At 33.5% G+C, this 12,666-nt stretch overlaps 2 protein-coding genes across 2 annotated transcripts; both read right to left on the bottom strand.

The window, feature by feature from the left end:
- Positions 1-4,149: 4,149 nt before the first annotated feature.
- On the bottom strand, positions 4,150-5,156 carry LOC125920421 (olfactory receptor 6C3-like). The gene has a single exon (XM_049627620.1). The coding sequence runs from the start codon at positions 5,154-5,156 to the stop codon at positions 4,218-4,220; it is 939 nt and encodes a 312-aa protein (XP_049483577.1). The 3' UTR covers positions 4,150-4,217.
- A 6,775-nt stretch (positions 5,157-11,931) lies between these two features.
- LOC125920420 (olfactory receptor 6C1-like) lies at positions 11,932-12,660 on the bottom strand. Its single transcript, XM_049627619.1, has one exon. It carries the CDS (start codon positions 12,622-12,624, stop codon positions 11,932-11,934), a length of 693 nt encoding a protein of 230 aa, XP_049483576.1. The 5' UTR covers positions 12,625-12,660.
- Positions 12,661-12,666: the final 6 nt, after the last annotated feature.

Here is a 12,666-nt window from a genome sequence, read left to right as displayed (position 1 = left end):
AATACCATGTGGTTAAAACTGACATTGTGTAAAATAATAGTATTAGTTTTAATTTATCAGGTGCTTGGAAGGTACCAGGCACGTTTGTAAGCCATTTATAAGCCTTGTCTAAATAAATATTTACAACGACCACCAGAGGAAATCCCATTATTCTCCTTAATTTTTATATTAGGAAGCTGAAGCTGACTCATTGAGAGTTGCGCTAGTTCTTCCAAAGTCTCACAAATAGAATTGTGTTTCTGGGGATTATATAGAGTGAATGATAGAGTAGATGAGCTGCTGAGACTTGAAGAAATCTGTCTCAAGGAAGCCACTTATATATGCTAAGTAAATAATATTATTGAGCACCATTGTGATATTTCACTATTGTCTATATGAAAACATCTCAAGAAAACATTAAAATTGTGATAACCATGATAGTCTAATCATGGGGTTCCATATGGTACCTTAATGATTAAAAGATAGGATTTTGCCCTAAATATGTCTACAGTGGAGATCCTGGGAGGTAGACCTATAAATAAAAGAGAGGTCCTGTCTATTGAGTTAGATAGATAGGTCCTATCTAAGGAGTTTAAGAGGTGTTGGTATTGTTTGAAGGGGTATAGCAATTTCTGTCTTTGGTTCTAAACACAAGGAATCCTAGAAAACCCAGATATAGAAACTTATTCAAACAAGATATCAGCAGAGGAATGATAATTTCAAGGCAGGAGATACCAATCATTTAGATAGGAAGTAGGCATTTTGACACTTTCATCCATTTGTTGATTAACAAATATTTGAGTAAATGACTACACTACAATAAACCCTTTGGTAGGCAATAATGGACATAGTATTCCCTTTGCTAGAAAAATGCTCATGGTCTATTAATATAGTCATGAAAACTGAAATTCAAGTATATTGTGAAAACTTCTAATTATATTGATAAGTATACTGTACCACGTGGATCATGTAATCCTATACGACTGTAAATTATAACAATCCACGTCCAGTTTTATAGATGGAGCCAAAAAGGCAAGTGAGCTTGAGAACTTTAGCACTGGAGATTTACCATCAGAGGGTGATGTAGGGCATGATGAACACCAAAATGTTCTGATTATTTAAGAATACAGAGGTTTACTCTGACTCAAATCAGAATGATGGAGAATGACTAAGTAATATCTATGAGTAAGATAATGAATTATCAATTGCATATTCTATGGTGATGGCTGCAGTTGTTGTGGATAACTCAGTGTTCAATCCAAAAATAACAGAGAGTCTTGCCAATTGAGTGTCTATATTATCATACAGGTATATGTTGTATCTGAGACTACCAATGGAAAAGTTTGGGATTCTGAGTTTCTTTGGCTATTTTTCTGGTTTTAGGTCTAGGGATTTAATTTTAATTTCAAAGGAGTGCTTGTCTTCTGAATTTTTAATTTTCTGAGAGATGTTACTTGGAGAGAAATCCCCATAAGCCAAGTGTGGCATTTCGGTGGACTTATTTAGTACTCTTATGAAAGAAAGTACTTTCGTGAAAGAATGCCATCTTATTCTGAAAGTCTGTTTCTTTGTATATGTTTATATTGCAAGATTTCTCCCTTCCCACAGGAATTGGCACAATGGCTTATTTGGGGGACATAGCTAGATTTGAATCATGGTTCTAATATATATTGGCCATATATACATTATTTGTTTCCTGTGAATTTCTATGTCTCATTTTTTAAAAGGAGAAGAGAAACATACCCACTTGAGGGGATTGTTAACACTCATAGGGGTAGATAAAATGGTTAATATCATTTAAAACATACAATACTCACATGAGGAAAGCGAGTATTGGTTTTATAGCATTATTTTACCTGTGTATAATAAATTGAATCAATAAAATTAGCTTTTCAAGGAAAACATAAAAAAGAAGTAGTGGCTACTTGTTACCTTCCGTTTATTTCCATGTGGTTCACATTCACTTCTCTCACTTTTACAATTGTGTTTTTTGCAATCATTATTCCCCTTGTCCAGAATATCCATTTGATTATATTTCTTATTTTGAATTGGCGTTCTTACTTCATTACTGCAAATATTGTGAGCAATCCCATATTTCATATTGATATAGCCCTTGGTATATGTTTTTATAAAGATTCATTCTGTATCTAAATGTCCACCTTTTTATCCATTGCCTGAAATTTTATAAGATGGAGATGGTATATCTTATTAACCAAATGGCTAGCACATGCTTGCAACATTTTAAAAGTATTTTTAGAAATAACATCTAAACGAATTTTCAATGATATAAGAATTAGGGAGAAATTATATTTGTGAGATTCTTATTCTGCTTATAGGAAGCTGTTACTATCCATGTATAGGTATTAAGTATTGTTATTGGTTTTTCTTTCTGTCTGTTTTGTTTGCATGGGTTTAATTTGACAAATACACCTCAGTGTTCACTAGATGTAAATGCCTGAAGTAGTCCTAGAAATATAGACTGTGATCATTGATATAAATTCTTTCAAATAGATCCAAGAGAGGAATAGAAATGGAATGGTAATGGGTTAAACTTTCTATAAGTTTAATGTATGATTCACAATGCAGTTTGAGGGTAGAGGGAGCCTTGCTGGAGAGTGTCTTGGAGAATATCATAATCCTATTTCTCAAAACCCTTTTTTACTCAGGAAATAATGTGACTTTGTGTATAACATATATGCTAATGACCAAGAAATAAAATAAAAGGGAAACTAAGATGACAGCCAAAGCGGGCAAGTTTTCTCTTCTGCATGTGACTTTAGGGTTAAAAAGAACCAACATTTAGCAATTATTGTGAAGTTGACTGTAATTGTGCTAAGAAAAAAGGCAGGAAAACTGCCATTTTCTTTGATGATGATAACATCACCTGGCCTATAGGTTATTTAGGCCTAAGCTGCTGCATTTATCAAATTTAATTTTAATTATATGTTGTTTTTCTCCCCCACTACTATGAGATAATTTAGGGTAATAATCATTCTTTTTCGTTATTATATCCTCAGTACCTGTCATAAGTAAGAAAAACCTGGAGTTCATCACACATTAAAAAGTCCTTTAATTTAACAATTCTAATATTGACTATGAACTTTTGTTCATAAATTATTACATGTGAAATTCAATGAGAAATGAAAGTAACCCAGTAGTCTGGATTTGAGATGAAAGAAAAGTGATTTACATCCCAGTTCTGAAAGCTGCAATCTCTGTAGCATTGAAGTCTCAACCTCAATTTCATTGTGTTTGTTCACCTATAAATTAGGAATAATGATGTTCATTTTCAAAGAGTTTTTTTAAAATAAATACTTCATGTGATTTGCTTAATACAAAAAAAAGTGTCTAGAATATTGTCAACAGATGTTATTTCTGTTCCGTACTTCCAAAAACCCTGAGGTTGATTCTAGATGCGACAATTAAAACTCAAATCTCCAGAAAGATGAACTTTTACCAGTTTATCATAGTTTCATACATTTTATACATTTGCCATGTTTTACGTTGCCTGTTCTCTACCCAGTTTTTAATTTTTGGGCGTATTTGATCTACGTAAAGAAAAATACATCTAACTAAAAGATAATAGTAATTGAAAGTACATCATAAGGTTGTTGTCAGGATTAAATGAGTTAATACAAAGAAAACAATAGATTTTGAGTGTAGGAATTGCTGAAAAATCTTATATTATCTTCTACCCCAGTCTCTCTTTCTTCTTCTCGTTAGCACTATGATTAATATTATAAAGATTTTTTAATGTGTATGAGTTTCTAATTTTTAAAATATTTAAGTAGATATTTATATATTATTTCCAACCCCTAATGGTTGTGTTCATTTGATTTCATGGAAGTGACAAATAGAATCAAAATTTTCTAATGACATTCATTTCCATTAGTAAGAATGAAAAGTTCAGAAATCTGCATGTACTCTTACACACTTACCATCAACCTAAAGCCCATGTCTCTTCAAAATCAAACCACTCCCATTCAAAATCATAATCATCAACCCAATTTTATTACTTCATCCAAATACATTTGAATAAAACTTCTGAATGTACAGAAAATTCTGAAACAATATTCACATTATCAAATTTATTGAGTTCCATGATTGGGAAATTTTAATAGGGGGATGGAAAAAAAGGGGAAAACACATAACTCGAGTAAAGGAAAGGGAGTTTTGAGAAAGTGTGAATAATAGAAAGCATTTCCAAGCACTTCATTCTTGTAATGCTACTAATGCCTTCAGTTACTGGAGAAAAACATAACCTTTTGGACAGTATCCTTAAAGGCTTGCTTTACTTGCTGGTTCCTCAGGGTATATATAAATGGATTCATCATAGGAGCCACAGAGGTATTGAGAATAGCTACTCCTTTGGTCAATGATGCCTTCTGTTTTGCGGAAGGGTTGGCATACATGAATATGCAGCTTCCATAAGAGATGGAAATGACAATCATGTGAGAGGAACACGTAGAAAATGCCTTTTTTCTCTGACTGGAGGAAGGCAGTTTCAGAATTGTTCTAATGATGAACATGTAGGATAGAATTATTAATGCCAAAGTGAAAAGCAGTATGACTATTGCAGAGTAAAAGCCAATCACTTCTAGGAGCCATGTGTCTGAGCAAGATAACTGCAAGAGGGGAAAATAGTCACAAGCAAAGTGATCGATGACATTGGAGTCACAGTAATCTAACTGGAGAAAAAGAATAACTGGTGGGAAGATATTTAAGAATCCTGCCAGCCAAGCACAAAAGACAAGTAAAATGCAGACTCTCTTGTTCATGATGGTTGCATAATGTAGGGGTTTACAGATGGCTACATAGCGATCATAGGACATGGCAGTTAGAAGATAAAACTCAGTTATACCCATGAAGATGAAGAAAAACAACTGAGCTGTACAATTATTGTATGAAATAGATTTGTCTCCGGTGATAATTGTGCCCAGAAATCTAGGAATACAGACAGTTGTAAAGGATATTTCTAATACAGAGAAGTTCCTGAGGAAGAAATACATAGGGGTCTGTAGATGGGAATCCACCAAGGTGAGAGTGATGATGGTCAAATTTCCAGTGACACTTAATAGATATGTGATAATTAAAAAGAGAAAAATCACAGTCTGGAGCTCTGGGTCATCGGATAGCCCTAGAAGAATGAATTCTTTGGGTACTGTGTGGTTTTTCATCGCTGATCATTTTTCCCCACTTTCGAACAGAGAATGTATGTTCCCCTATAGAAAATAAAAGAGTTAAAAGAAGATTGAGGATAGAATATAAAATGTTTAAATATCCATGATGATGAATAATCTATGAAAGCCAAAAACACATGTTCCCCTTCAGCAACTCTGTCCAATTCCTATTGGACCTTACATTCAAGTAATAACATGATCTGAAGTTAAAGATTGATCTCTTATTGTTGAGTATACACAATCACAGGCCATGGATTAAAAAAAAATGTCTTTTGCTAGCATTTAAGCAGAAGCTATTTCTTCTAATGTTTCTTTAAGATTAAGCATCTAATTATTCTTTTTTATAAAACCATGAAAATATTCTGATTGATCTTTTCCTTTCCTCAGTACTATAAAACTAGTGTGGATTATGGATAATCTAGAGTTTGAAATCTTACAGGTGTCCTTTAGGCTATCTCCACATTTTCTATTTTGAAGCCCACATAGTTGAGGGAACTCTCACAAGGTTAAACAACTTGTCACCATAGTAATCATCTCACAAGTTTATCCATGGGAATGTTTTGTTCGCATTCTCTTGTTAATTACTTTCTTAAAGGTTTGGTTGATGCTACCCTCCCTTTTCTTATCTTTTTAAATCCTTTTCCGATAAAAGTCCAGAAGGACAAGCAGGCAGTCTTCTTCTATTACTAAAATAATTATAGCCTAGAAATAGTTTAATTCATACAATGTAGAATTCTATTTTTTGTTTTTTTACAGTATTGTCATGGAAAATGAACAAGTAGGTGATCAGTATAGCATTTACTGGGAAACAGATAACCTTTCCAATTGGGAATTTTTTTTTCAATTTTTAAATTTTTAATGAAATTCCAGTTACTTAACATGTAGTATAATAATGATTTCAGGAGTAGAATTTAATTATTCATTACTTACATATAACATCCACTGCTCATCCCAGCAAGTGTTCTCCTTAATGCCCATCCCCCACCCAACACACAACATAATGTATGTAACAAAAATGATTATAATATAGATCTACCTTTAAAATTAAATGTAATAAGTATATTTACACTTGAATTTAACAGAAAAAAATAAGCAATTAGAAATATTAAACTAGGAAAACAGTTTTTTATTCTAAGAAATGGTAACTCTTAAAAGGGAAAGTATGAAAGATCCAATAGGGAATAAAAAAAATTGTATTTTTATAACAGACCACGATTTCAAGTTAGAAAGAAAGAACAATCCAGGATTGATTTGTGTGTTCCTTCTTTAGCATTTTATTAATAGTCTCTTGGTAGTAAACAATTATTTAATTTGTAATATTGAAAGATTTGTGAATCCACAAACATATACAAATAATATTTTTAAAGACATTTGAATAAAATGAAGGTATATATATTGAAGAATAAAAAATTGACTTACTTCTTGGTCTTCTTGATGATTTAATGTCAGATTTTATCATCTGATTTGCTTAAACATTTACATAATTTCAGAGCTGCTAAATTGAATTAGCAAAAGATTTAGTTTCTATTGTGCTCTCAAAACAAGCATATTGATTTTTAAAACAAACAAGTATACTGATTTAGCTTTGTCATGATTTTAAGGATCATAATTCTCTTTGTTGCTAGATTAGTTATATGTGACTCACAATATCCTTCATTACTGATGCTATGAATTTCTGAAAACATAATACAACTCATTCTGGCTTTTCATCTCTTATCAAGCTCCATGTACTAATTCACTTACACCTGGGTTGACTAGTAAAGTACTCTTCCATTTGCCTCTTTTCATATAGTACAAAAAATGATTTATTAAATCATTTTTCTTTCTATTCGTGTAAACATTTAAAATCAATAGTTTGTAATTCTATGATTATGCATCTATAAAAACCTAAGTAGTATTTTCCTTAGGTTCAGGGACTGCTATATTTTCCTGCAAATGCTGTTTTGAAGAACAGAAAATAAGGAATGTTCTTCTCTAGGCATGCCATACAAATGGAACTGGACTGATTTTATGTGCTTTTTTGTTGGCCCACGGGAATTGATTAAGTAAACTGAGTGCCAAGAGAAGAATCATTAAAGATAGGGGTGAATCATTTTTATAAATATTGATTAAAAAATATAAAAAGCAAACTTATAGGCAAATGTACAAACAACATTATAATGATTGTGTGGAAGCTTGACTTGGAATTTCACCCTTCTGATTATACAAGGAAGTCACATTTTTCTTCCAGAAACTTTGGACTTTTCCTCAGTAGAATTGGTACCCTTATATCCTTTGAATTCTGGCAACCCCGAGAAGAATTCTTTAGCAGAATGAAATGGTAGAAAACACTGCTGTTGATTTCTAGTGTGAGTTGATTGCCTTCTGAAATGGACAACCAGTTAAAGACATCAGAAGGTTTATCCCTGTATTGGGCCTTTGAATTTAGGGAAACCCTTCCCATAGCTCCCGCTAATGTGGCTTTTATTACCTTTTGACTACTTTCTTTCATTATGTTATTTACTTCCATTAAATACTGGTTTATATTTGTGCATATGACATCTTTTTGTGGTGAGAATATTTTTGAACCAGTAAAATAAATATCTGGGAATCTGGCATCGAATATTTTTAACTTGTCTATTTTCACATTTTCTTCAATGAGAGATGCTGTTTTTATTACTAGAAGAATACGATATTTGAATATCATATATGTAATGTACACATATATGTACACATATGTAATATAATTTCACATTTGATGACTTATCTTTATTTTCTTCAGTTAAAAATGTGGGCATAAAACATGCATGCATTAATGCCAGAAATGCAGATAATATGCAGGATTGAAAGATGAGAATATTTGAAAGTGGGACAAAAGAAAGAAGTGAGAAGGGATGAACAAATAACTAGCTAACACATAGAACAATAGATAGATGCCGAGATGTGTTGAATTTATTTATTTTTTAAAATATTTATTTATTTTGAGAGAGAGATAGCAGGGGAGGGGCAGAGAGAGAGAGAATCCCAAGCAGGCTCTGCTCTGTCAGCACAGAGCCTAACACAGGGTTCGAACTCATGAACCATGAGATCATGGCCTGAGCCAAAACCAAGAGTTGGTCGCTTAACCAACTGAGCCACCCAGGCACCCTGAGATGTGTTGAATTTATAATTGATACATATTAAAACAGTAATTGAAAATATTCATTCAATATATTTCAATAGAGATAGTGAAACTGATTTTCTACTTATGAAAATTCTATTCCTTTGCCTTTATTTTTGTTTCCAAATAGTGATTCTGTTTTGTTCTGAGCTTTTATTGGTTACCAGGCACTGACCATACACTTAAATTATCTCAACTTTTTCAAACAAGCAGACAATACAAAACCTTCTGAGGTCAGTGCTATTATTCAGGTAAAGACTCTGAAGTAGAAAGAAGTTAGTTAATCACTTGTGTGTTTGTGAACAATGCAGTCTTCATTGATTTTCTTACAGGAAAAGGAAGTGAGTTTCTATCTCACAAAGCACTGCACTTCATTTGAAATATCCTATTAGACAGGTTTCTTCTCCACATCTTTTCCGAGACTCCTAGATGATGAATTGCCTGTCTTTCTTACTTGATCATTCTCTCAGTCTCTTACGTTCTTACATTATTGTTTTATTCCTAGTTCCTAATAGCTGTCTAGCTTTTCTCTGGACCTCCTCATAATTTACTTTTAATTAAGGCTGATTATACCTGCTACGTATCCAAAAGATACTAGGACATCAGGTTTTTAATAATGTGTCAATTACCTTCATGTCTTGTGAGGTTGATGAGTGACTATGTTTTAAGGCCAATGAAACATTGTTCAGCTACCCGGTTTCACTCTCCTACAGTTACAAATAATGTTTTACTGTAACACGTTCAAAATCATAAAATAAAATTTATTAAATCAAGTGGTTAAGGGATCCAAATAATTTAAGACTTTCTTAGAAGGACCTCTCATAGAGTTCTGAGCCTGGGTGGCTCAGTCAGTTGAGACTTGATTTTGGCTAGGGTCATGGTCTCAGGGCCAAGGGATCAAGCCCCACTTTGGGCTATATGCAGAGCACAGAGCCTGCTTGGGATTCTCTCCCTCTGTCCCTCCCTGCTTCTTGCTTTCTCTCTATAAAATAAATTTAAAAAAATTATTAAAGACTTTCTCTGAAAGCCTGAACTGACTTCATATTACTAAATAATTCCAGTGCATATAACTAATTATTTTCAGTGATATATTAACATCCTTTTTAGGTAAGCTATCCTGCCCCTGCAGGATGTGTGATTGATCTCCCATTTACTGAATACTATCAGTTAATTGACCTATTATTCTATAAGTTGAATTTATAATTTCAGAAGTGTATCAACTGACAGGTGATGTTGGATTTCATACATTTCTTGGTGTATCCCAAATAGTTATAAGAATTTTTCTATGAGAAAAATAAGGGTTTGCATCATGGGAATTCCTACTATTAGAAAGCTCAGTAGGAAAACTTAATAAGAAGTGTTATCATTGACTTCATGAAAAGTCAAAGAAATAAATTTGTACATATTTTTAGATGGCCTAATGTAAAATAAAAGAAAATGAACATCAAATGCGTTAGAAATATTCAATTATTTCTTTCTCATTCAACGTTGTCTAGTTATGATATACACGTTTTATTTGAACATTGTGTTAAAAGCTAACTCGATGTCATGTACATTATTATATAAATAGCATGTGTTTCTGTTGGACAAAATAGTGCTCTGATTGCTAGGACACTGGAGCCATTCTACATTATTTAAACTTATTTATTCAAAAAATATTTATTGAATACCCACTACATGGCAGACACATGTTCTAAGTGAGGAGGAATAGTGACTTCCAGTAAATGTTTAACAGCTGCCTCAGCGAGTGGAGGTGAGGAGCCCATCGGTAGAGTTTATCAATTTTTAAGATGTAAAGTCTCCCCCCATGGCAGGTGATGTGGCCTTTCTGAATGCAGAATTGAGGAGACACAAGCACAGTTGGCTGTTGGGAAGTGTAAAGGCAGGTCCCAGCACAGCACTGCTGGAACACATCATTGTGTCTACAAAGTGGACAGATATCCCTGCTTTCACGGGGTGAGGGAGGGGTGTGAGACAGACAATAAGCAATGGACATGATTGATTAGTACATTATATGGTCTCTTGTAAATTAATTAATGTTTTGTAAAGGAAGAGAAAATTTAAAAACCTTGGAAGTGGGGAGCCACTAAATTTTAAATAGCGTCATTGGGGTGGGCCTTATTGAGGGGACATGTGGATGTCTGGCCTATCCCATGCAGATATCTGGGAGGGGAGTATGTCAGGGTTAAGAAACATTTAGTGTAAATGCAGTAAGGCCGTAGGAGGAAAATAATGTTCTTTGCAAAGAAAGATTTATTTGTTTCTTCTTTTCCAGTAGTTTTGAATGTATTTATTATTCTTATGCTAATGCCCTGGATAGAACTGTCAGTGGAGTGCAGCATAAAAGCAGTGATGGGGGCTTGTAATAGATTTTTGTTAAATAAGTTTTCTATGAACAAAGTATGTATATTATGAACAAAGTATATTATGAAATAAAGAAGGCATCATTTGCACTTAAATGAATTGTTCCTATAAACTGTTATATCAAAATAGCCAGTAAAGATAAGAGAAAGTTATAACTCTTACCCATTGATTATCAAAAAGAGCAGTTTAAGATTAAGCACTGTTGGGGCGCCTGGGGGGCTCAGTCGGTTAAGTGTCCGACTTCAGCTCAGGTCACTATCTCGCGGTCCGTGAGTTCGAACCCCGCGTCGGGCTCTGGGCTGATGGGTCAGAGCCTGGAGCTTGCTACCGATTCTGTGTCTCCCTCTCTCTCTGCCCCTCCCCCAACCATGCTCTGTCTCTCTCTGTCTCAAAAATAAATAAACGTTAAAAAATTTTTTTTTAAAAAAAGATTAAGCACTTGTTTAAATATACCCCTGAACCGTATGTAGTCATAAATGATATCTAGGAATATTTATTTCTTCAGGTTTTTTTGTTTTTTTTTTTGAAGAACTGGTATTGTGTATCTGATAATTATGGAATTCCAAAAAAAAAAAAAAAGGGATTAATTCAAATTTTCCTAATTATGTTTTAAATTGATAAATTATTTGGCACAGAAAATTTTAAACTGGGTAATGAAAGATGGTTTTTGATTTCTCAAAATATATATAATTACATTTCTCTTTCAGTGGTACTGTATCTTATATAATTACTAATAGTGCTATAATATGGAGAGGACAGTAACCGCAATATTCTAATAAGACTGTCAAGCTGTATTTACAGTCTTTGTATAGTAAATTTAAAATAATGTTAAACTTGATTGAATATTTTCTGAATTTCTAAAGAGTATTTCTGATGAAATTATAAAACACAGTTTTCTCCCCAATGCTCTTGCTCTTTTTCTGTCTCTGAAATCTCTAAGAATTACTGTGGAAAACCTGGAATTTAAAACTATTTAAAAGAAGGAACTGAGGCCAAGCTCATAGTTACAGAGTGGAAAGACTAGCTCAAAGGTGGGGAAATGAATGAAAGAGGGATGGAATTTGAATAGAAAATACATATATATATATATATATATATATATATATATATATATATTCAAATATCCTCAGTAAACTGCTGGCAATAGAAATAAAAGCAATGAAAAATAACTCCAGTGAGGCTATGTGTATTTAATAGATTTTTCAGGGGCCCTATTTTTTAACTATTCTTCATTATGCCTTTAATTTATGACAGTACTTTTAATTTTTTTCATTTTCTTGAGAAGAATACAATCTTTCTTGCCCTGTCCATGAAGGCTCGCCTGACTTGCTGATTCCTTAGGGTATAAATAAAGGGGTTCAGCATGGGGGCCACTGAGGTGTTTAGCACAGCAACTCCCTTGCTCAGAGACACTCTGTCTTTTGCTGATGGATTAATATACATGAAAATGCAGCTGCCATAGGAGATGGAGATGACGATCATGTGGGAAGAACAGGTGGAAAAGGCCTTTGTCCTCTGACTAGCAGAAGGAATCCTCAAAATTGTTCTGATGATATATATGTAGGACAGAATTATTAATGCCAAAGTGAACAGTAGAGTAAGCACAGCACAGGAAAAACCCACTATCTCTAGGAATTTTGTGTCTGAACAAGAAAGGTGTAGTAAGGGGAAATAATCACAGGTAAAATGGTCTATAACATTGGACCTACAGTAATCAAGCTGCAAGAACAGCATAAGTAATGGGAATATGATTAAGAATGACATTAGCCATGAAGCAAAGACAAGGAGTATGCAGACTCTGTGATTCATGATGGTCATGTAATGGAGAGGTTTGCAGATGGCAATGTAACGGTCATAGGACATGGCGGCCAGAAGGCAAAATTCAGTGACTCCCAAGAGAATGAAAAAAAAAAACTGAGTCATACAATCATTAAAGGAAATGGTTTTATCTCCTGTAATCATGGTGCCCAGGAACTTGGGTATGCTGACAGTTGTGAATGAAAC

Source organism: Panthera uncia, chromosome B4 (assembly GCF_023721935.1).
Source record: "Panthera uncia isolate 11264 chromosome B4, Puncia_PCG_1.0, whole genome shotgun sequence".
In the NCBI taxonomy this organism is placed as follows: Eukaryota; Metazoa; Chordata; class Mammalia; order Carnivora; family Felidae; genus Panthera; species Panthera uncia.
This window is presented reverse-complemented; position numbering and strand designations above follow the sequence as displayed.

Excerpts from the sequence above, each read along its gene's own strand:
- LOC125920420 (XM_049627619.1), bottom strand. The coding sequence starts at position 12,624 with ATGATTACAGGAGATAAAACCATTTCCTTTAATGATTGTATGACTCAG.
- LOC125920421 (XM_049627620.1), bottom strand. The coding sequence starts at position 5,156 with ATGAAAAACCACACAGTACCCAAAGAATTCATTCTTCTAGGGCTATCC.